Source organism: Mixophyes fleayi, chromosome 2 (genome assembly GCF_038048845.1).
Source record: "Mixophyes fleayi isolate aMixFle1 chromosome 2, aMixFle1.hap1, whole genome shotgun sequence".
Lineage (NCBI taxonomy): Eukaryota > Metazoa > Chordata > Amphibia > Anura > Limnodynastidae > Mixophyes > Mixophyes fleayi.
The window spans coordinates 183,856,880-183,881,941 of record NC_134403.1 but is presented as its reverse complement, the minus strand read 5'-3'; the positions used below and the strand labels follow the sequence as shown (position 1 = coordinate 183,881,941).

Genomic DNA, 25,062 nt, shown 5'->3' with positions numbered 1-25,062 from the left:
CTAATTTACAACCTTTAACAGAGTTCCTGGGTTCTGGTTTCCCCATACACTGTACCTATTATAATGTGCTATGATAGCAGTGTATAATATATTACAAGTTGCTATCACATGCTCATGGAAACCCCATCAAAGGTGGTACATAACAACTTAGGGCCGGGATTAAAGCTGGCAGAAATGAAAGTTTACATTGAACATTGACCAATGCCAGGTTCCAGTTATAAGGTAAGTATGGCTTATTCTAAATATAATTCTAAAAAGCAGATGGAAAACTCCTTCATATCTTACAATAAGACACAATATAAACCAGGAGGTCTTGTGTACTATTACTAATATGCTTCTCCTATGGAACACAGTGGTAAGTTTCTTTCAAATTTCTTCAGTTCTGTCAAGTTACAGCAGTGTTACATATATATACTTCTGATTGTATATGTGTCAAATAGCTTTTTTATATAAACTTGTATTGTATATTTAGATTTCCACAATTAATACTGGCCACATAGCCAAACCTACTGTACAGTATGAGCACCAAGCAACAGCATCAGTATCCAGTTTGGTCATATATGTAGGTGATAAGATTACCAGATTACTAGTAGGCTACTATTGGGGCCACACTCACTGTGGGGCCACACTCACTGTGTGGCCCCAATAGAGAAATGTTTTCACAACAGGAATGTTAAGAGGAATGTTTTCACAGCAGTTTTCTCTTGACATACTGTATATTTATGTGATTAATTCAATGATGATACACAGATACAAAACTTACGTTTTCACATAGGGATCGGAGTACCCATTTGCATCCATTGCTGCTAGATGTGCACATCTCATGATTCCTACCAGGAGCCCTGACTTTTGGGAGCTGTATTTTAAGGATATAAGAATTCGCCCACGTTCCTCCAAAGATTTATCTTCCGTTTTATCTATCTGTGGGTGGAAACACAAAATGTTAATGACGGTATAAAATAGTTCATGCAGAGTTTCCACAATAAAAAAACCCACAATATCCAGGGAGAAATGTCTCTGTATCTACAGTAATTATTAAAAATCCTGATATCTATTTACAAGCAGGCCGATTTGTCCAATTCCAAATTATCACCATTCTGCTTTTATGTCATGTTTGCACATAATTATAACTAATTGGATGAGTTAAAGGAGACAATGAAAAACAGATTGGTTTAATTTATTGATTTACAAAACAAATAACGATGTAGGTTTTAGACAGTTTACCAATAGCATTTTCATTACATAGATAAGAATAGTACATAACAATGTCTTCATAAATAAATGCATAAAAAAGAATTAAAGTAAAATTCAGACCAAATGTAAAATTGCTCCAATAGCCATGTCCCCCATTACTTGTGAGAGTGCCATATTTGGCCCTGCGTCGCTCATGAGTTACACACCTTTACTGTGGCCATCAATCCAACTCCATTGACAGCTACTCAATGACTACCGCTAATTTTCAAACTAACATCTGTTTGTCAGGGAGTAGTTACCATTAGCGGTGCTGGCAGAGGTAAATAAGTCATAAACTGCACCATATATATTGAAGTTTTACTAGTGAAGTTTATTGGGGAAATTTTAAACTTGGGTGGAATTCTCATGTAATGAACACAAATAAAAAAGAACAGGAAAAAGACTGGCACTGATTTATCTGGGAAAATATCAATCATATTTATTCTAATTTATCAGTGGTCTCAGTTATGACAGGATATTATTATCTTTTTTTCTTATAAGCCGCAACAAACATTCTGCAGCGCTGTACATGAAATTTACAGTAGTATACAATACGCAGACAGCAATGAATCATAATACTGTACATTACAAAATGAATAGATTACACACAGTTTACCTATTTTTGCAAATGAAGTTATTTAAGGGACAGTGAGTGAGAGTGATGGTAATATCCAACATGAAGTAGGCCTGGGATCAAGAAAACCAATTTGCTCAACCCCAGATGCAAGTATAGAGTATAATAGACCGTGGATATTCATACAATGCCTTTAAAAGGTAGATGTCCCATAAGGGGGGTCTTCAACCTTCTTTATTACCAAGTACCTCCTACTACAAAAGTAGAACATACTTGCCTACTCTCTTGGAATGTCCGGGAGGCTTCCAAATTTCAAGAGTCCTCCCAGACTCCCGGAAGAGCTGGCACTCTCCTGGATCCCGGGTAGAGGCGGGGCTTAATGATGCAATTTGGATCAGCAAAGTGGCAGGGCCCTTTTCACCCTATGGCCCCTCGAACGCTTGCCAGCTGAGATCCCAGGGTGGAGGATGGAAAGGTTGGCAATTATGCATTAGAGTAGGAACACATCTTAACACATAGATTGGGGATTTATTTATCCAGTATGATTTTGTATATTATATACAAACAATGTAAGGTTGATTACCCTCCCTTCTACACCTGTAAATTATAACATTAGTTTTCTTCTCTCAGATTAATGGTCAAATCACTCATCCACCACTTTTCTGTCAGAACCCTGGGAAATCATTCCCTGTTTAAATTAAAACTCTGTTCTCATTATCACATTTGAATTTCACTTTAGACTAAAGCTTTTGAGCAACAAAATGTAGATGGATTTTTAAAATACAAACATATTAGAATAATACTAAAGCATGATTGCTTTTCAAATATAGTGAAATGTGTTGAGAAGAAGAGAACAACAAATAAATTTGGAATAAATATATATAAGAATATTACTTTCCTAATGGCAAGTTGTAATTGGAAGAAGAAAAAAACAACTCCATTCAAAGCCATAGCTTCTAATAGCCATTTTACATGACTCCAAACAGGATGTCCTCTATTAATGCTACAGCAGAAAATATAATACTGTATGACTCAATTCTAAAATCCAAGTAAATGGTCTAATATGCTGGAAATATTTGAAGTATAAAAAGGCAGGTCCCTTCTAAATAAATTAAAAAAGGAAAACCAAAGCACATTTTAAAAAATATAACTGTCTGTTACAATTTGTAATACTTTCTTTTCATTAAATTTCCTGTGTCTTGTGCCTAGAATTATGGATTATGCAATAAAGTTCTTTACAAATATTAGTCATTTAAATGCTCTTTCACATAGGCTATATGCACAAAATCTACTAAAAAAGGCAACAGGTGTGCACCACAAGCAAGATTTTGAATACATGAGATAATGAGCATCTTCTATTGTAATGTGTTACTCTAACCTGCCATGAGAGTGTGCCCTTGCAGTGATCATCCAGTAAACGATTCGAGAAAAGTGAAATATTTCAGTTCAATTGCAGAGAAAATGTAGGTATGAGGTAAAAACATGGATTTATTCTGGAATTCTGAAAAATCTCAATCTAAAAAAGCGACATAACATTTATTTATCAACGGTTCAACCCATTCCAGACCCTTTATCAATAATGGCAGGGATTCTAGCTGTGTTAACTGTAATGCTGGTTCCTCCATCATTTTCCATATACTTTATTTAGTATTATCGTTTATTTATAAAGTGCCAATCATATTACACAGCACTGTGCAGAGTACATGTAGCCATTTACATTAGTCCCTGCCCCATTGGTACTTACAATCTAAATTCTTTACCACACACACAGACTAGGGTCCATTTTTTCAGAAGCTAATTAACCTAACAGTATGCTTTTGGATTGTGGGAGGAAACCAGAGCACTCAGAGGAAATCTTACATGGGGAGAACATAGAAACTCCAAAAGTAGGGCCCTGGTCAGAGTCAAACTCATAACTCCAGTACTATGAGTCAACAGTGCTAACCATTGTGCCACAGTGCTATATATTTGGAAAATTATGGGAGAACCAGAATCACGGCAGCTTGAACTCTTGGGATATAGAAATAATGTAGCAATGCAAAGAATACTCCATTTGGTTGTATTTTTAACGTATTTAGTAATGTTTCCTCGGAAATCAATGGCATTCAGCACTGCTGCCATGTAGCAATTGTTAATGTTGTTAAAAGCCTTCCTCAAGATAAATGATAACAATAAAGCAATTTGTGATTTCTCTTTAAAGCTATTGTCCACACAGATCTGCAAACCCTGGGTCAATTAAGTGAGTTAATTAATTAATTGATCTGCATTTTGGTTAGCATGGAGTTACATTTTAAGTATATAAAAATAAAAAAAAATCAACATCTTTGCAAAATAGGAGAAAGGCAGAGCAAATATAGGATTAGGTGCATAAAATATGAAATAGTAATACATTAATACATGATAATACCTTTTCAGAAGCAAATATTAATTTATAATTTATAATACTAGATATATAACTAGTCCTGAAAATAAATAAGCCATTATTTTTGCCAGTGTGGATAAAGTAATTTTCTTGTCTGCTATTTTTCATTCTGTAGTAAAAATACTAACAGCAATATAATTAATTTATAGAAAGTTAGCAAAAAGTAAAATGATGTGTTTGTACCTAATTTTTTCGTTAGGTTGCAATAGCAGTATGATACAGATCTTAATAGAGTGCAGTCTGCTTTTGTACATTTGGAGGACTGAATCAACAAGAAAAACATTTGTATTATTTTTTTTTTTACCTAAGGCGCCCCATACTAAGTGCAAAAGAGAGGCAGTAGTTGTCAACTTCTTATCTGTGAAGTTCCCAGCTGCTACTTCTCCATGTCATTAATAAGCTGGGAGTGACACACTGCACTATAATGTCACAGACTATTGTCACATCCAAGTCTGATGGCATTAGAAGATTCCACCCTCCTTCTATGATGCAGCCCCCATCTGGAGGGGTGGGGTGCCTATGGGAGAAGTAGGGCCTAAGGAAGAGGGTCACAGTGTATGCACGGGAGTAGGCAGGGGCGCACCCAGGGGAGGGTTTCCTAGTCCCCAGAATCCCCTGTCCTACCTGGGGTGTCGTATGCTTACAGTGGCTGGCCCCTCTCTTGGGACCAGCCACTACTGCTTGTAATCCTTTCCCAGTCAGTCCCCTGCTGTGTGAGCACAGCTCTCTGCCGGCAGATTGGCCCCGCCTCTTCCTCCCACACGGCTAGCATGGGTGTTATGCAGGAGGCAGCAGAAGAAGAAGGTAAGACTGTGTGTGAGTCTGTGTTTGTCAGTGTGTTTGATCCTGTGTGTTTGTGTGTGTCTGTGCTTATCTGTGTATATGACAGTGTACATGTCTGTGTATTTGATCCTGTGTGTTTATGTATGTGTGTGTATGTGACAGCTTACATGTTTGTGTGTTTGATCGTGTGTGTCAGTGCATGGGACAGTTTACATATCTGTGTGTTTGTAGCCACGCCCCTACACATACTGGACATGCCCACTTGTATCGTGGCGTGGAAACCCCCCTCCTCGAATCCTGCGTTTGCCCCTGGTACGGGTGCCACCCACAGCTCTTCGGCCATCCTTGTCTACATCAGGTGATTTTTTCTGCCATTGCCTGATCAATTTCAGCATTGATACTGTGGAGACCAACAGTGATAATATGACTCAGGCCTATGAGCAAATTAAATGCAGAACTATACTGATAATAGATACTGATGAAATAATCTTAGAATGAAAAATGTTCCAGAACATTTTATTTTCCAAAGGCCTGTGCTCATTGGGTCTTGTGACTGAAGTCTAGCACAGAAGGCAAACTGAAAAATGTGGTGAGGAGGCTTTACTATTTTGCAACAAAGTAACACATCTTTAAAGAGGTCTGTGCATATGGGACGATCTAGATTAATAATTATCCTATATTTTTATTTTATTTTTAATGATCTTGTTTCAGATAAACTACACCACCATTGCAATATTATCATTATTATTGTCATACAAATGAGGTATCCCATTGAAATTGCTAGTTGCTAAAATGTGAACACACGGTTCATCACATGCCCATTGGATGGACCTCTTTTGCTTAAGAGTTTAGGCCTCGTTACCGCTATTATGGGCAGAGATTGGAAGCCACATTGGATAATCACAACCTACAACCCAAACCAGTCAATACTATTCACAGAGTATATACCCCAGCTCTGTTTATTGATCATAAATTGTCATATGCTGAAATGAGGATATCTTAACATCAAAATCAAGTCTGCCATGATGAACATTTATTGACGGTCTCTTTTATAGACTACAGTTGAAATGTATGAGGTGAAGGGTGATTTGTCATGATGGACACTCTCTTTTCCAAAGGGAGTTATGACATTCCTTGTCATGTCCATGGTGTTACTGGATATGCTCAGAGGTGGGATGCAAATAAATTAAAAACCGGTTCTCTGCCCTAATGAACGTTTTAAGTATACAAAAAGATATACTGAAAGGTAGTTTAATATTTCATGCATTTAATACTCAAATTAATTTGCATTTAATGCATATTAATATTCAAATAATTTAATACTCATATAATATTTTATACTGCTAATATCAAGATAATAATAGTAATGAGTCATGTTATGCCACACAGTAGTGCCCCCATTTCAAATTATGCCACAGTAGTGCCCCTCTTCATCACACTCTACCATGCTGCTTTTGCCCGTCAAAACACTCTGCCATGCTGCTTTTGCCCCTCAAAACACTCTGCCATGCTGCCTGTGCTCCCCCTTCACACTCTGCCATGCTGCCTGTGCTCCCACTTCACTCTGCCATGCTGCCTGTGCTTCCCCTTCATTCTTCCATGCTGCCTGTGTTCCCCCTTCACTCAGCGATGCTACCTTTGCTCCCCCTTGCTTCCGTTCCTTCACTTACCTTTTCTATTGGCTTCGTTCTTCCCTTTTCTTCTCTTCTCTTCTGTTTTCTTGCTTCTTGATTGCAGACTCCTCTCTGCGCCGCTCCTCATTAAACGTCGGGCGTGATGACGTCACGCCCGACATTCAGTGCAACGGAGCAGAGAGGAGGAGTGCCGACGCGAACCCACCAACGAAGATGGTGGACTCAGCCTGTAGTCACCGGTTCGCCGAACCGAGCCTAAAATTAGGTACCGGTTCTGGCGAACCGGTGGGAACCGGCTGAATACCACCATTGGATATGCTTATGGCGCCATTTATGTTGTGGTTATTTATTTTGTGGTTTAGCTGAGATATTTTCTTCACATGCAGTTATGTTTTTCTATAGATTCCCTATTCTATGGTTACTGGTTTATATAAGAAATGTGGTTATGGTTGTATGAAAGTATTCCCTCTTTTCCTTCATCTAGTAAAATCAATTTCTATTTCAGTGGAGTTCCCTCCCTCGCACAATTTAACTTTCCATTAGTCTTCAAACCTTCGACCTATTACCATCCCTTTACACAGTTCACATAAGATAAGAACCCTCTGACCCTCTGATCAAAATTGCTGTTTGACTGGATCATATAGCCCACTAAGCACTTTTACTTTTGCAATCTGTCTAGACCAATATGCAAGATGTAGCACTTAACCTCATGTATCAATTCCTATTGTCCTTTAGTTTGTAAGTTTGCAAGCAGGGCCCTCTAACCTCTCTGTCTGTAATATCCAGTCTTGTTTTATTAGTGTATTAGTGTGAAGGAAGGCCTAAGTATTAACTGTGGGTCCTATTGATTTAATGTCGGGGCTGGTTGGAATTTTCTAAATGTACCCATTTTATTTTTTTTCAAATATGGCCCCCTACATTCCAGGATCCAGACAAGCCGCAACTAAAGACACCAGCAGTCACAGGTGGTGAAAGTGACAAGAAGAGGTAGGAGAGAACAGGATAATCTGTCAAATGTTCTGATTCTAGTGGGACAATCCCAATTTTTGGTGACTGTTCTGCCCAATTAAGGGGCAGGTCAAGACTGTGTACTCTTTATATACACACTGCATTCTTTATATTCTATATAATGGTGCTAGTTGTCCTTTGTGGGTTGACCACACCCTCTCTAGTGGCTGGCCACACCCCCTCTTATGGGCCTCTATAATTGTGTTTGCCCTGAGGGCCCTTCATGCTCCAATCTGACACTGCCCGTGTTTACCCACCCCTGCACACAAATGCACATTAATAGAGAAGGAGCTGACTAATCCCATAGGTTCCATGGCTTAAAATGGCTCAGGAACATCTACACAGAAGTGTGAATGAAGGTGACAGGAGGGTGTGGAGAGAAACTGCTACCCATAAAGTTGTTTGGGCATGGGAAATAGAGGATATTTCTTTGCAATGTATTGCTGACAATGGTTTATTATGTCTGTGCAATATAATGGGAGTGGTATCTGTACAATATGTCTGCCGATGGGGATTTATCTGTGATTTATGGCAGGGAATAAGGGGTTATCCTTGTAATATATAGCTGGAAATACATGTCTAATGAAGGAACTTTCTTGAGCAATGTTTGTTTGACAACTGGGGGTTATCTGTGCAATATATGGCTGCACATGTATTTTTACTATAGGAATATAATTATCTGCTAGTCAATGTATGCAGAGGTCTAGATAAGCTGAGTATGATGATGGCTTGCTATTCATGAGAACAGTTAATGTTTGCTGGGTATAATGAAGCTGGTTATATGCTGGATAGGGAAGTGGCAGCTATTTGCGCTGTAGGAAATAATAATTTGCTGCCTAGGATAATGGCAGTCATTTATTGTGTAGTAGAATGGTGGTGATTTGGTGTGTAGTAGAATTGTGGTGCTTTGATGTGTCGAAGAATGGTAGTGATTTGCTATGTTGAAGTGTAACGGGCCTTCCTGATTACAATCAAATCACTCACTAGTCACGATCCTCCTTCAGCGACGATTGCTCCCACACCCAGAGCCGTAACTAGGGAGGTGCGGGCGGTGCCGTCGCCCAGGGCGCAAGCCCAAGGGGGCGTAGTAGCCGCCCGCTACTTGCCTCTGTGCCTGGCTCTGTGACTGCAGGCTGCCGGGGAACCCATGCTCTCTATAAGGCTGGACTTCGGAGACTCCGCACACTAAGTATGTGAGTCTCTCTCTGCTATCCTCTACCTGGGACAGTCTCTCTCCCCTCAGACTCACAATATATACCTGTCTGTGACAGCTTCGGCATTCACTGCGTTTGGAGGGGCGGAGCTTTCCGAAAGTGGGCGGAGCTATGTCCAAACGTATATTTTCTGTCTTTTAAACAAATCCCCGAGTGTGACAGCTTCTGTATCCTCCCATTTCTTGCTCTGCTTGTGAGATCGTCTTTCCCCTTTCCCTCTGTGTGTCAGTCAGCCTCTGTCCCTCCCCTCCCCTCCCCTTTGTGTGTGAAAGTTTCTGTCTGCCCTCCCCTCTTCACTCCTATGCAAGTGAAATCTCCTCCTCTCCCCCCTGCATCAGTATGGCTGACATTGGTTCAGTGTGGGGACAGTGCTGTTATTGGTGTAGTGTTGGTAGAGTGGGTGACAATAGTTTAGTGTGGGTAGGGGGGTGACATTGGTGTAGTGTGGGTAGGGGGTGGAATTGGTGCTGTGTGGGGCCAGTGCTGGCATTGGTGTAGTATGAGGATAGGGCTGGCATTGGTGTAGAGGGGTAGCATTGGTGTATTGTGGGGACAAGACTGGCATTGGGGCAGGGTGGGGACATGGGTTGTACTGGTACAAGGTGACGTTGGTATAGCCAGTTGCTGTAATGTGGAGAGTTGGCAAGGTTTTGTTGATTTCAGTACTGTGGAGCAGAGCCATGGCGGTGCTAAGTGGGTGCAGCGGCTGCCTGCTACTTGCCTCTGTGCCCTGGGTCTGTGACCACAGACTATAGATTATCGATGCTAGGCGCCCAGCGCTTCCAAAATGGTGCCCAGCACCCAGCTCCTGATCTCACAACGTTGCTAGTGGATTTAGAGGAGTCGTGAAGAGCCAGGAGCTACAGCACAGGGGCGGCTGGACCAAGAAGGTAGAAAAGAACTGTCTTCAGACAGCAGTATACAGAAGAAGGATAATGACGAAGAATACAGCAGTATAGAAGAGAAGATGAAAAGGTAAATATGAAGCAATAAATTGTCCACAGTCACATATGCAAAATCTGGAAAACAAATGAAAGTCACTTTAATAATACAGTCTGTGCTTTTTCCCCCACATTTTATATTCCCGGCAAACCAAATCATTTAATATCCTACACCGTGCTAGCATCTCTCCATAGAAACATAGAATTTGACGGCAGATAAGAACCACCTTTTTTAACCTATGGTAACCTCAAACCTATTTAATTCTTGTTTCTTTTTAAGAATATCTTTATGTCTACCCCAAGAATGTAGAAATTGCTATACTGTATTAGCCTCTACCACCTCTGATGGGAGGCTATTCCATTTATCCACTACCCTTTCTGTGATGTAAATTTTCCTCACATCTCCTCTGAACCTACTTCCCTCCAGTCTCAGTACATGTCTTTCTGTTCTAATACTTCTCTTCCTTTGAAGAATGGTTCCCTCTTGTACCTTGTTCAAACCCTTGATATATTTGAACGTTTCTATCATGTCCCCCCTTTCTCTTCTCTGCTCCAAACTATACATATTAAGATCTTTGAGTCTTTCGGGTAAGTTTTGTGCTGTAGGCCATGCACCATTTAAGTTGCCCATCTATACACAGTCTCTAATGTATTTATATCCTTCTGGAGATATGGCCTCCAGAACTGAACACAGTATTCTAGATGAGGCCGTACAAATGACCTATACAGTTGCATTATTACTTCTTTCTGCTACTGTTTCCTCTCCCTGTACTACCAAGCATCTATCCGCCTCTGCAATTTATAGATTTCAACATTTAAAAAGAATACAAGGAGTTATTTTATTTATTTCTGTCGGGACATCTTTAAAATCAGAGAGCACACATCTTCACATGGCCAAGACACCGGAATGAGAACATGGGGCCTGATTCATTAAGGATCTTAAATGAAAAGGATTCTGCTTGTTTTTTCATGTGCACAAATACTTGATAGCTTGTTTGTACACTAAAATTTAAAGTTGATATGTGTGTGCTACATGAGAAACAGGCAGTATTTAACTTATGTGCAAAACAGAACACTCATTTGCACCCCTTGCAATGTAACATGGTTTTGTCCAGGAAACTGAAATGAGAATCCTCTTCATTTAAGATCCTTAATGAATCAGGCCCATGGTCACCAGCTTAGGAGGAGTCTGTTACCTATTATTTTAATATGCAGAAAAATCTATAGCTGATATCGCCATCAAATCAGTTGTCTCTCCAAATATACCAACATCTTTCACTCTGCCAAGAGTGTTGTTTGTACATTTTGCTTGGGATTGTGAGAGTAATATATATATGAAAAGGCTACAATGTCTGGGATTGCTATATTATTTTTATTTTTGTTTTAAGCCATTTTTTTTGGAACGCCTCTCTAGAACGGCTTACACCTGTGCCCCAAACCAGGACCGGGTGCAACGACTAGAGACGGAAAAACACACCACCTGACCACTCTCAGGGCACAGTGGGTGGACCAGTCTTTTTATTTGCAACACATCACTGAGAGAGGGACCATAAGTTATATCCTCATATATATCACATAATTACACTGGGAGAGGGATTATTAGTTTCTATGTATGTATGTATATATATATATATATATATATATATATATATATATTTATATAAATATATTGTAGTGTGTATGGGTTTTCTTATAGATACAAGTTTTTTCACCATTGTTGGGCTTCTTTACAACTTTCAAGAATATCAGTTACAGACATAGAAGGAAAAATGCTAGACACACCCCTACATTAGGGTGGCCACACTCACTCGACAAACGTCACTCCTATTAAGATGGGGGGCGCCGATGCCCTGTCTCGCCCAGGGCACTGAAATGTCTAGTTACGGCACTGCCCACACCACATCAGTTTAGACTAGAAACCACTGCAATTACTGAGGTCAAGAAACTGGAGTGAAAGGACGAGAGTGTCAGATTGTCAGGCGCTGTGCCCGCACTCCTCCTAACTGCAGGGTATGGTCGCCTCTTCTGCGTCGCTTGGTGCATCCTGTTGCCCAGCAATGGGACGCACATCCGGTTTCAGGGCACTTGCTGTGCGCACATACGCATAGATGACCACGTCCTGTTACGCGCTGCCTGGGCTTCTTCTCGTTCTGACCGCCGAATCAGCTTCTTCTCCCCTCTATTTAAGTAACACTCTGGAACCATTTGGGTGCCAGAGCATTGGTTCACACCAGCTCCAGCACTTCCTGTTTGTATGCTCCTTTGTGTTTTGCTGACTTCTGGCTTGTGCTTTGGCTCATTCTTCTGGATCCCGATTGGTGCTGCACAGTCCATTTGGTATTGACCTTCTGCTCATCCCTGACACTTCTTCTGGTTCTCCCTGTGTACTGTGCTACTGTTTGGCTTGACCTAGATCATCTGACTATTCCTGTCTACAACTCCACTGCGCTGATAACATACTTGGAGAACAGCGACCTGCACATCCCACGCAGCGAATACCATACCTCCTTGCGGAGGTCCCTGGTGAAGACCTAGGGTGCGTTAGACTCCATGCCTCCTTGTTCAGTTGCGTAAATACCAGCCAGTGCCCCCTACGGAGTCTATAACCGCGACACTGACTCTACCCCTATTGCCGACACCTCAATTTGACCTGGGCCTGGGCATGGTGTTTCAGATATTTGAGACAGGAAAGTATCCCATCTAAATATCTTACTCACTGATGTCCTGTGGAGGCCCTCACCAAGAGAAAGGCAATATCTCATGATGATACTTACCAGGTTATTGCTGCCTCCTCTTGATGGTCATCTGCAACTCTCAGGATAAACACCTAGGAAAAATGGAGCCACAAGACAGCCCACCCACAATGTTGTATACAGAGCGAATATGTTCCGCCCACACTAGTGCTAGCTACAATAACAACAAAAAAACAGCGCTCTGGTCCTAACAACAGTACTATGTGATCAGATTCTGTGCAACATTAAACTTCTAGCACTAGGTGTAGTGTTCTGCCCTAACTCAAACTCTACAATTCAACACCAATCACAGAATACAGACGAGAGGGAATAATAGATACCAACATGATACCTACCTTTGATGGGGGCCTGATTTGGAATCAGAACAATGTCTGAGGAACTTGACATAGCTAGCTAGCAGCCCATGTTAATTAGCTAGAGATTATTACTTTGGAGTGCTGACTGCAAGAGGCTGCTGGGGGGTATATATTTCTATGTATTCTGTATTTTGTGAATGTCTTGTGGTGTTGTGCTGTCGTAATAAAACCTTATTTTGGATATATGCTGGTCTACCCGAGTGAGTTGAATCCCACAGAGTGTAACTGCCATCTCAGCTAAGGGTGATATCCTCACAAGAAGGAACAATGTACCACTACCTATTACCTATAACATCTTGTCTGCTATATATACTTCCCACACAGCACCTTTAATATTGTATACTGGTATAATGTATTCTACGGTTCAAGGCTGGGTCCAGGTGTAGTGGTTTTTAGACCTTTCTAATCCTTTCTAGCCCCAGAACTAAGCTCACAACATTAATGTTAGCTTCTGTCATGCACATTTACTATATATATATGTATTCATTTACAAGTACAGCTACTGTACACAAGCAATAGTTTAGATATATCGGGTAAGTTCCATAAAGCCATTGAAATGGTAAAGAGAAAATGAATTTTTAAATGAACAAGACAATATTTTTGAGACTCGTGTCTAGGGTCTAGTACCACCACTTTACCCTGATGATACCAAGGTTACATTGTCACAGATCAAAGAGGTGCAGTGTGCCAGTGTACCAAGTAAAGTTATAAACGTGCAGGCTTCCTCATGTTTATAAAGCTCCTATATATTTTTTTGTTACCTAACTGAATTAAATTAAATTATTATTATAAGGGTAAAAAATTATTTTGGCAAAACATAAAAAAATAACCTCATGTAGAGTTGGAAGTATTTACGCTTGAGCATAAGCAGGAAAAGGCGCATCCATGAAAAAACACATTTAAGTGCATATGTCAGATGCATCTCACAATGAGCTGTACATCAATCTCCACCAGGTTTATGTCAAGAGTAACAAGTGTGTATAGTTACACCCCACAATAGCATAGAGAAAGTGTAAGGATACGGTGGTACTCACTTTCCTGATGACTGAAACACCAACACTTACCCCGATTACTTGAAGGCGACGCTGTCATTCCCGGCTCACTTATAATTTCTACAGTTTGCAAAAGTGACGTGAAAGTATTGCAATCAGTGAAGATCCCGGCACATGTAAATAACGTCACTCTGCGACGCGACTCTCTTATTGCTGTTGTTAAGGCCTCCTGATAGTTCTATCTCCATCTGCATCCATATCTTCCTCAGTCTGTTAGGACAGCACCCCAAAAATAAACTCCTCAGGTAAAAGAGGTCTTCACCTACAACAGCCGCCTTTCCATAGAGAGAGTACTCAGATGCCCGCAGGTCTTAAACTCAAAGTAGTATGAGCTTATATTAGGCCACACAGTACAGTACCTAGAGACCAGATGAGTCTGGGCTGAAACAAGACAGCCGGCGGACAATCAGAAACCAGAAACTGGCAGAGGTCACGGCAACAGGCGTACTAGCAGAGTCCAGTAATCAGGCAGAGGTTAGGGCAACAGGCACAGAGTCCACTAATCAGGCAGAGGTCAGGTAACAGGAGTTCAAGCAGAATCCGAATCATGTAGCACACAAATACTTGATAGCTTATTTGAACACTGAAATTTAAAGTTGATATTTGTGTGCTACATGAAAAAACAGTCAGTATTTAACTTATGTGCAAAACAGATTCTAATTTGCACCCCTTGCATTGTAACATGGTTTTGTCCAGGAGACTGAAATAAGAAGTTTCTCAAGTTAAGATCCTTAATGAATCAGGCCCCATATTTGATACTAGTCTGAGAACTATGATTAACAATTGTCTTTGATATTATAATATGGTAATTATAACTTTATCAATTCTTATTATTATAATAATGTCACGGGCACTAGGAGTCTTTACCCAGGGATCACCAGGTGATAGGCTTACCAGAGCAGTATAGGTGGTAATATGGTACTCTGGTAGCAGGGTGATCACGGAACAGGAAATAGCAGATGATGAGATGCTCAGGAAAGTCTATGACTAGCAGCACTGGCAATATGGAGGTAGTAATACACGAGGAACTGTATGGACAAAGGACACGTGAAGGTAGTCAGTGGTCTGCGGTAGCAAGTTGTACCACTGCTATAGTGAGGAGGAATGTCCAACAGAAACGAGGAGGTGATGAGAGTCAGCGGTCTGCGGATAGCAAGTTGTACCGCTGTCTGAGTGAAGGAATGGAATCCAAGTGGAGATATCCGGGGAGTCAGTGGTCTGCGTTAGCAAGTTGTACCACTGCTATGTGAGAGGATACTGGAACAGGTGAAACTGTAAACAGGAGTCAGTGGTCTGCCACTAGCAAGTTGTACTACTGAATATATATGTGAGGAGGTGCACGGGGAGAGACTGCAACACAATATATACACGGGCACCTTGACTTTGATCCACAGTAATATGCACAATATAAATGTATAAATGACTGAACAATACTGCCAATATAGAAAGTCTCTTGAAGTAGTCCAGCATAAGATAACACAGTCAATGATGGCAATAGACTCAGCGGATAGCACACTCCAGAGGAGAACCAACACAGTCCAGCAAGGTATGCAATACACAGCACAGTCAATGAGAAGTATGCATACCGTGGTTCAGGAGGCAGTCAGACAGGAGTGCAGAGATACCTGAACGGCAGGAGGCCGGCAGGATGCGAAGTCCCTGGATGGGTGAAGCGGTGGTCTAGTAGGTGCAGCGCACGGGAAGGTAGACCAGCAGGGAACACAGGAAAGCGTGGAGAGCGGATCAGCAGTAGATGGATGAGTAGTGCTGAGGAGTAGCAGCAGCGGGTCTCTGCGGGAACACGGAGGTAGCCAATAGCAACCAGCAGGTGCAGTAACGATGGGACACGGGAGAGCAGAGTTGAACAGGCACTGTTGATCACGGAGAATAGCGGGTAGCAATAGTGGAGGCAGACTCAAGGAAACACGGGAGCGTTGACAAGGACTGAAGACTGAAGCGCACAGAGGCAGCGGATAGGAATCAGCCAAACAGTCACGATGAAACACAGACGGGTTGCAGGTTGAAGACTGTAGTGCACGGAGGCAGCGGATAGGAATCAGCTAGCAGTCACGATGATGAAACACAGACGAGTTGCAGGTTGAAGACTGTAGTGCACGGAGGCAGCGGATAGGAATCAGCTAGCAGTCACGATGATGAAACACAGACGAGTTGCAGGTTGAAGCCTGTAGTGCACGGAGGCAGCGGATAGGAATCAGCTGGCAGTCACAATCATGAACAGGTGAGTGGATGTGGTTGAAGCCTGTAATGCACGGAGGCAGCGGATAGGCATCAGCTAACAGTCCCAATGATACATGGTAGAGTTGAAGTGATAAGAAGACTGTAGTGCACGGAGGCAGCGGATAGGAATCAGCTCACAGTCACGATGATTCAGTAGATGGTAGAAGTGGTATGGGAACCACAGTAGCAGAAGTGGTTTGGAAACCACAGAGGTAGAAGTGGTTTGGAAACCACAGGAATCAGCAGGGCTGAATAAACAAGGAAACACAGGAACACCTTCAGAGACTCATGGGGAATGAGACTCCAAGATCAGGCAACGTGGTGTTGACCACAGGTGCTTAATATAGGGAGGTTGCCTGATCTGCCAATTAGGTTAAAGGAACATACACTGAAGGTTTGGAAAGGGCTGCGCATGCGCAGTCCCTCAGGATGGAGGACGGCCACGGTTCCTAAATGTCCGGGAAGAAGCACTCACAGTCCGGTGAGTGACAGTACCCCCCCTTTTAAAGGTGGGCACAGAACGCCTGGAACCGGGCTTGTCCGGATTTTTGGAATAAAACTTCTTCAGAAGGGCAGGAGCATTAAGATCTTCAGCTTTGATCCATGAACGCTCCTCAGGACCAAAGCCCTTCCAATGAACGAGGAAACGGAGGACTCCTCGCGAAATTTTTGCATCCAATACCTCAGTAATCTCGAAATCCTCCTCCTGATGAACTTGAACTGGCTGCGGTGCTGAGGAAGGAGTCGAGAAACGGTTGATGATGAGAGGTTTGAGCAAGGACACATGGAAGGCATTGGAGATCCGAAGATTCTTAGGAAGAAGAAGTTTAACACATACTGGATTGATAACTTGAATGATCCTATATGGACCAATAAAACGAGGGGCGAATTTCATAGATGGAACCTTCAAACGAATATTTTTGGTAGATAACCAGACACGATCTCCAATTTTTAGTGGTGGAATAGCCCGCCTCTTCTTATCTGCGAAAGACTTATATTTGTTAGATGTCTTCTTTAAACAGGTTTTGACCTGAGACCAGATATTTTTGAAGGTCTGACAAGCAGTCTCCACAGCAGGAACTTGGGTGGGCGGGAGGGCAGGAAATTCCGGAAAAGACGGATGGTGACCGTAGACCACAAAGAATGGAGTTTTGGATGATGACTCATGGTACATGTTGTTATGGGCGAATTCAGCCCAAGGGAGCAATTCTACCCAGTTGTCTTGGTTGGCTGAAGAGAACATCCTAATAAAAGTCTCAAGATCTTGATTGACTCGTTCCGTTTGTCCGTTAGATTGCGGATGGTAAGACGATGAGAGTGCTAATCGTATGCCCAAGGTTTTACAAAGGGCCCGCCAGAATCTGGAAACGAATTGTACTCCTCTATCTGACACAATCTCAGACGGACATCCATGGATGCGGAAGATTTCTTTAATGAAATGTTCAGCCAGAGTAGACGAGGAAGGTAAACCGGACAGAGGGACGAAATGAGCCATCTTCGAAAATCTGTCTACCACTACCCAAATAGTATTGTGATTCTTACTTGGTGGCAAATCAGTAACGAAATCCATACTAATATGGGTCCAAGGCTTGGACGGAATGGGTAGTGGTCGCAGCAACCCTGCTGGAGTTCTGCGGGAGGATTTGAACTGAGAACATAAATCACAGGAAGCAATAAACTCTTTGACGTCTCTCCTCATTGAAGGCCACCAGTAACTACGAGAGAGAATCTCAAAGGTCTTATGTTCACCGGCGTGTCCAGAAAAACGAGAGGCATGGAACCACGAAAGGATTTTCCTCCTCAGAGTAGGAGGCACGAGGGTCTTCCCAAATGGTAGCATTTTGGTGGATGAAGCAGCCAGAGAAATACATTTGGGGTCTAGAATAGCATGGTTGGGAACCTCTTCTACATCAGAGGACGTCACAAAAGCTCGAGATAGAGCGTCAGCTTTCTTGTTCTTAGCAGCTGGTTTGAAGGTTATAATTAATTCAAAACGGGAAAAGAAAAGAGACCATCTTGCTTGACGAGGGTTCAAGCATTGAGCAGATTGCAAATATGACAAGTTCTTATGATCCGTGAAGATCGTCACCGGATGGCGAGCTCCTTCCAACAAGTATCTCCATTCCTCTAATGCAGCTTTGATGGCCAGCAACTCCTTGTCCCCGATAGTATAGTTTTTCTCTGCGGGCAGAAGACCCCGAGAGTAGAAGGCACAAGGATGTAATTTTTGTTGCTCCGAGCGTTGGGAGAGAATAGCTCCTAAGCCCACATTAGAGGCATCTACTTCTAGGAAGAAGGGGAGTGTCACATCAGGTTGTCGCAGAATGGGAGCAGACGAGAAGGACTCTTTGAGGATTTGAAAGGCTTGGAGAGCCTCAGATGACCATTGCTTAGTATTAGCCCCTTTCCGAGTTAAGGCCACAATGGGAGATGCAATGGATGAGAAGTCTTGAATGAAGCGTCTATAGTAATTGGCAAAACCTAAAAAACGCTGGATGGCACGAAGAGTAGTTGGCTGAGGCCAATGTAGTACAGCATTTACTTTGTCTGGATCCATCTTCAGGCCAACTCCGGAAACTATATACCCCAAGAATGGAATCTGGGGTAACTCGAATGAACATTTTTCCAATTTACAGAACAATGAGTTTTTCCGTAGTCTGGAGAGGACCTCTGCCACATGTTGGTGATGAGAAGGCAGGTCCTGTGAGAAGATCAATATGTCGTCCAGGTAGACAACGACACATACATATAATAAGTCCCGAAAGATCTCATTGATGAAACCCTGGAAAACCGCGGGGGCATTACACAGCCCGAAGGGCATTACTAAATATTCGTAATGCCCATCTCTGGTGTTAAACGCGGTCTTCCATTCGTCACCGGAACGGATTCTAATTAAATTGTAGGCACCACGAAGATCCAACTTAGTAAATATCCGAGCTCCCTTGATGCGATCAAATAGCTCAGTGATCAGCGGAATGGGATACCGATTCTTGATAGTAATGGCGTTGAGTCCACGAAAATCTATACAAGGGCGTAATGATCCATCCTTCTTTTTGACGAAGAAGAACCCAGCTCCAGCGGGAGAGGTGGAAGGTCGAATGAACCCACGCTGGAGATTCTCCTGTATGTACTCAGATGTGGCTTGAGTTTCAGGTAACGAGAGAGGATAGACCCGACCCCTGGGAGGAGTCTTGCCAGGTAGAAGGTCGATCGGACAATCCCAAGAACGATGAGGAGGAAGACGTTCAGACTGAGCTTTATCAAACACATCGGCAAATGAAGCATACTGAGGAGGGAGTCCCGGGGAGGAAGATGAGATGGAAGATTGCTGTACTTTAAGAGGAATAACTTGAGAGAGACAACGATGGTGACATTCAGGCCCCCAAGACGTAACTTGAGGGGTGCGCCAGTCAATCTGGGGAGAGTGACATTGAAGCCATGGAAGGCCTAAGACAATCGGACTTGTCGTAACAGGAAGAATTAAAAACGAAATTTCTTCATGGTGTAGTACACCAATCTGAAGGGTTACTGGAGACGTACTCTGGGTGATGAGACCATTGATGAGACGTGATCCATCTATAGCCGTCACAGTAATGGGTGTTTTTAAAGTGATCACTGGTAGGGACCATTGATTCACTAGTGATTTAGAAATGAAATTTCCTGCTGCTCCGGAATCAATCAATGCCTGTGACTCAAAGGATTTAGTAGCAAAGGAAATCGTAACATCGAAAGCGCAGACTTTAGATTTCATAGACAATGGAGAGGACTCCAGGGACCCTAACTTCACCTCTCCAGAACTAGTTAGGGCCTGGCATTTCCCGATTTCTTAGGGCAAGAACTGAGCATATGTGTGGAATCAGCACAATAGATACAGAGTCTATTCTTTACTCTTCGTTTCCTCTCTTCTAAAGATAATTTGGAACGTCCTATCTCCATGGGAATCACAGAAGGTGAAACTGGACGAAATTGAGGGTTTAAACGAAGAGGTGCTTTAGCAGAAGTTGTTTTCTCAGATTCTCTTTCACGAAATCTCATGTCTACACGATGGCAAAGAGAGATCAAATCTTCTAGTGACGAAGGAAGCTCTTGGGTAGTCAGTGCATCTTTAATTTTATCGGAGAGCCCCTGCCAGAAGGCGGCAACTAATGCTTCAGTGTTCCACTGAAGTTCAGAGGCTAAGATCCTAAATTGAATGACATACTGTCCTACTGTATGGGAGCCTTGTCGCAAACGAAGAATGCTGGAAGCAGCGGAGGTCACACGACCTGGTTCATCGAACACACTTCGGAACGTGGAAATGAATTTGGCACTATCTTGTAGAATTGGATCGTTTCTTTCCCACAGAGGGGAGGCCCAAGCCAGGGCTTGTCCAGAAAACAATGAGATAAGATAGGCCACTCTGGAACGATGGGTAGAAAAATTTTGAGGTTGGAGTTCAAAATGGACTGAACATTGGTTAAGGAAACCTCTACAAGTTTTGGGGTCCCCGTCATATTTTGACGGAGTAGGCAGGTGAAGCGTAGGAGCTGTAGACACCTGGGATGGCACTGGGGAAACGGAGGAAAGCACAGGAGCTTCAATACTAGCTGTAACAGTCTGTCCAGATGTTCCTTGGGAGGTTAACGATTGGTAACATTGAAGTAACAGCTGTTGGCGAGCATCCTGTTGCTCCACACGACTGACCAGATGCTGCAGCATCTCTTTAGCAGTAGGTTCCGTATCTGGGTCTGTCATGGCCTGATCTTACTGTCACGGGCACTAGGAGTCTTTACCCAGGGATCACCAGGTGATAGGCTTACCAGAGCAGTATAGGTGGTAATATGGTACTCTGGTAGCAGGGTGATCACGGAACAGGAAATAGCAGATGATGAGATGCTCAGGAAAGTCTATGACTAGCAGCACTGGCAATATGGAGGTAGTAATACACGAGGAACTGTATGGACAAAGGACACGTGAAGGTAGTCAGTGGTCTGCGGTAGCAAGTTGTACCACTGCTATAGTGAGGAGGAATGTCCAACAGAAACGAGGAGGTGATGAGAGTCAGCGGTCTGCGGATAGCAAGTTGTACCGCTGTCTGAGTGAAGGAATGGAATCCAAGTGGAGATATCCGGGGAGTCAGTGGTCTGCGTTAGCAAGTTGTACCACTGCTATGTGAGAGGATACTGGAACAGGTGAAACTGTAAACAGGAGTCAGTGGTCTGCCACTAGCAAGTTGTACTACTGAATATATATGTGAGGAGGTGCACGGGGAGAGACTGCAACACAATATATACACGGGCACCTTGACTTTGATCCACAGTAATATGCACAATATAAATGTATAAATGACTGAACAATACTGCCAATATAGAAAGTCTCTTGAAGTAGTCCAGCATAAGATAACACAGTCAATGATGGCAATAGACTCAGCGGATAGCACACTCCAGAGGAGAACCAACACAGTCCAGCAAGGTATGCAATACACAGCACAGTCAATGAGAAGTATGCATACCGTGGTTCAGGAGGCAGTCAGACAGGAGTGCAGAGATACCTGAACGGCAGGAGGCCGGCAGGATGCGAAGTCCCTGGATGGGTGAAGCGGTGGTCTAGTAGGTGCAGCGCACGGGAAGGTAGACCAGCAGGGAACACAGGAAAGCGTGGAGAGCGGATCAGCAGTAGATGGATGAGTAGTGCTGAGGAGTAGCAGCAGCGGGTCTCTGCGGGAACACGGAGGTAGCCAATAGCAACCAGCAGGTGCAGTAACGATGGGACACGGGAGAGCAGAGTTGAACAGGCACTGTTGATCACGGAGAATAGCGGGTAGCAATAGTGGAGGCAGACTCAAGGAAACACGGGAGCGTTGACAAGGACTGAAGACTGAAGCGCACAGAGGCAGCGGATAGGAATCAGCCAAACAGTCACGATGAAACACAGACGGGTTGCAGGTTGAAGACTGTAGTGCACGGAGGCAGCGGATAGGAATCAGCTAGCAGTCACGATGATGAAACACAGACGAGTTGCAGGTTGAAGACTGTAGTGCACGGAGGCAGCGGATAGGAATCAGCTAGCAGTCACGATGATGAAACACAGACGAGTTGCAGGTTGAAGCCTGTAGTGCACGGAGGCAGCGGATAGGAATCAGCTGGCAGTCACAATCATGAACAGGTGAGTGGATGTGGTTGAAGCCTGTAATGCACGGAGGCAGCGGATAGGCATCAGCTAACAGTCCCAATGATACATGGTAGAGTTGAAGTGATAAGAAGACTGTAGTGCACGGAGGCAGCGGATAGGAATCAGCTCACAGTCACGATGATTCAGTAGATGGTAGAAGTGGTATGGGAACCACAGTAGCAGAAGTGGTTTGGAAACCACAGAGGTAGAAGTGGTTTGGAAACCACAGGAATCAGCAGGGCTGAATAAACAAGGAAACACAGGAACACCTTCAGAGACTCATGGGGAATGAGACTCCAAGATCAGGCAACGTGGTGTTGACCACAGGTGCTTAATATAGGGAGGTTGCCTGATCTGCCAATTAGGTTAAAGGAACATACACTGAAGGTTTGGAAAGGGCTGCGCATGCGCAGTCCCTCAGGATGGAGGACGGCCACGGTTCCTAAATGTCCGGGAAGAAGCACTCACAGTCCGGTGAGTGACAAATAATATAATTATAATAAAAGATGATGAACAGTTATGCTTTTTATGAATAAATTAGTAATAAAGTATTTTATCAGGGGGTTTGGCCTGGCAACCATCATTGCTAGACGGGTCTTTTTAAGGGCTCTGTGAGGATTATGCCACTTTGCCCTATCCTGCACACAATTAACTACTGTCCCACTCACCTTTGCTCTTCTTGACACTGGGAGCCACTAGGACAAGTTTTGGCTATTCCGGCTGCACTATCAGTCCAGTGGAAGACCATTGCAGGACCGTGGCCATGAGACCGGACGATCCGGCGCCGATCACCTCTAAATACGCCTTGTAAGGAGACATCGGACGGGCGATGTTGGAACCACTGATACAAGTCGCACCATCCCGGGTAAGTCCTGCATGCCAGGAATGCTGGACCACGTGAAGTTCTGTGTTGGGCGCACTGCTGCATGCCCGCGTGGAGGTGAGGAAGGAGATCGCCTATAGCTGCTAAGAGTCGCGGAGATGACTGTAGGGGCACTGCTCCCAGACACCATCCAGTGGCCGATGGTAAGCAAACTTTTCTGCCTTAGGAGCCTACATTAACGATTCTTGCTCTTTGAAAGATGCAGTAGGAGAAAACCCTCGCCATCTTGTAAGACACATTATAATCAGTGGTGGGATTCAAAAAAACTAACAACAGGTTCTATGTCCTAATGACCATTTTAACTATGCCAAAAGATATACCGAAAGGTAGTCTAACAATTCACGCATTAAATACTGCAATAAGAACAGTAAAAGAGGTAAAGACAACTAGATTATGTGTAACGGAAGATTTTTAATATTAAATACCTCACAAACAGTTAGTGAAGATATTTCCATATTGCTGTTTGATTGGCGTCCTCACTTGCAATTTTCTTTGCTTTTATCCGAGCATCATCAGCTGTGTGATTTACCCTTAACCATCTTTGCACTGTAGGAGTAGGATTCCATTCCTTCAGCGGTAGGCCGATAAGACCTGCAGTGACAGGCTCAGCACATCAGCATCATCACGGTTACTCACCCCAGATGCCGACGGTCGGCGACAGTGAGTGACCCAGTAATGTCCTTCCTCCCGGCCCGGGCTGCCTGTCTGCTCTGCTCTTCTGCGCTGCCGCGTGATGGCTGATGGTGGCTCCGCGGCCTCCGCCCTGGGCTGGATCTTCTTCTCGCATCTCTCCTCTGCACAGTCTGTTGTGCGTTCAGGACACGTGTAGGGGGAGCCAATCGTTGCAAAGAACAAGGGAGGCAGGGTGGGGCTTACATGATGACTGACAGCCTGAACAGCCCTGCACAGCTTAGAACAGCAGAGCCAGGCCGGTGTGAGCTATTAAACTGATTTGGGATCGTTGTCCAGGCCAACAGGGCAAGCTGCAGTGCACAAGGTGTAAAAATTTAAAGCAGCCGCACACAGAGCTGGATTAAGGCTTTGGGGGGCCCAGGGCACTTAAGACAGGGGGGCCCCTAAGATCTAAAATTAAGGGAATAGTGACAGATGCTGCATTACATCACCTACAGCCCACAGTATGACACTTACAGCTCTCCCAGAGGGCTCGCCTAGGTTGTCTGCATAAGAAATATCATTGTTTCCACAAACTAAAATACTGTACATTAAAACAATCATCAAAACACCACATTAAAATTGGTATTGACATCACACATTAAAACTAGCAATGATACCGCATATTAAAAATACCATTGATAATGCACATTAAAACTAGCAATGATACCGCACATTATAACTAACATAAAAAATAATATATATATATATATATAAAATGTACTAAAATTTTATTCAATATTTATTCAAAATTGCTAATGGGTGTGTTGATGCACTCTCCTACAGACCAAAAAACCTGCATTGTTGTGTACACCATTGAACGGTCACCAAAAATTAGGATTGTCCCACTAGAATCACAACGTTTCACAGACTCTGCTGCTCTCTCCTACCTGTTCTTCTTACTTTCACCACCTGTGCTGCAGGTTTTTTTTAGTTGCGGCTTGTCTGGATCCTGGAATGTTGGAGGACCTATTTGGAAAAAAAATGGGTACATTTAGAAAATTACAGCCAGCCCCGAGGTTAAATCAATACCACCCACGATTAATAATTAGGCCTTCCTCCAGCCCCAACATTAAAATAATAGTATTCATATTTAATAAATAAACCTATTTCCCTCCCTACAAACAGGTCCAGCAATAAATGAATAGT

General features: G+C 43.2%; 1 protein-coding gene across 3 annotated transcripts in view; it reads right to left on the bottom strand.

The window, feature by feature from the left end:
* The window catches only part of DOC2B (double C2 domain beta), a 595,594-nt gene that overhangs the window by 109,100 nt on the left and 461,432 nt on the right, over positions 1-25,062 (bottom strand). For all 3 annotated transcript variants that reach the window (XM_075195056.1, XM_075195057.1, XM_075195058.1), the window contains one exon: positions 764-921. In XM_075195056.1, the coding sequence (XP_075051157.1) occupies positions 764-921 (158 nt within the window). The remainder of the gene's footprint in view (positions 1-763; positions 922-25,062) is intronic.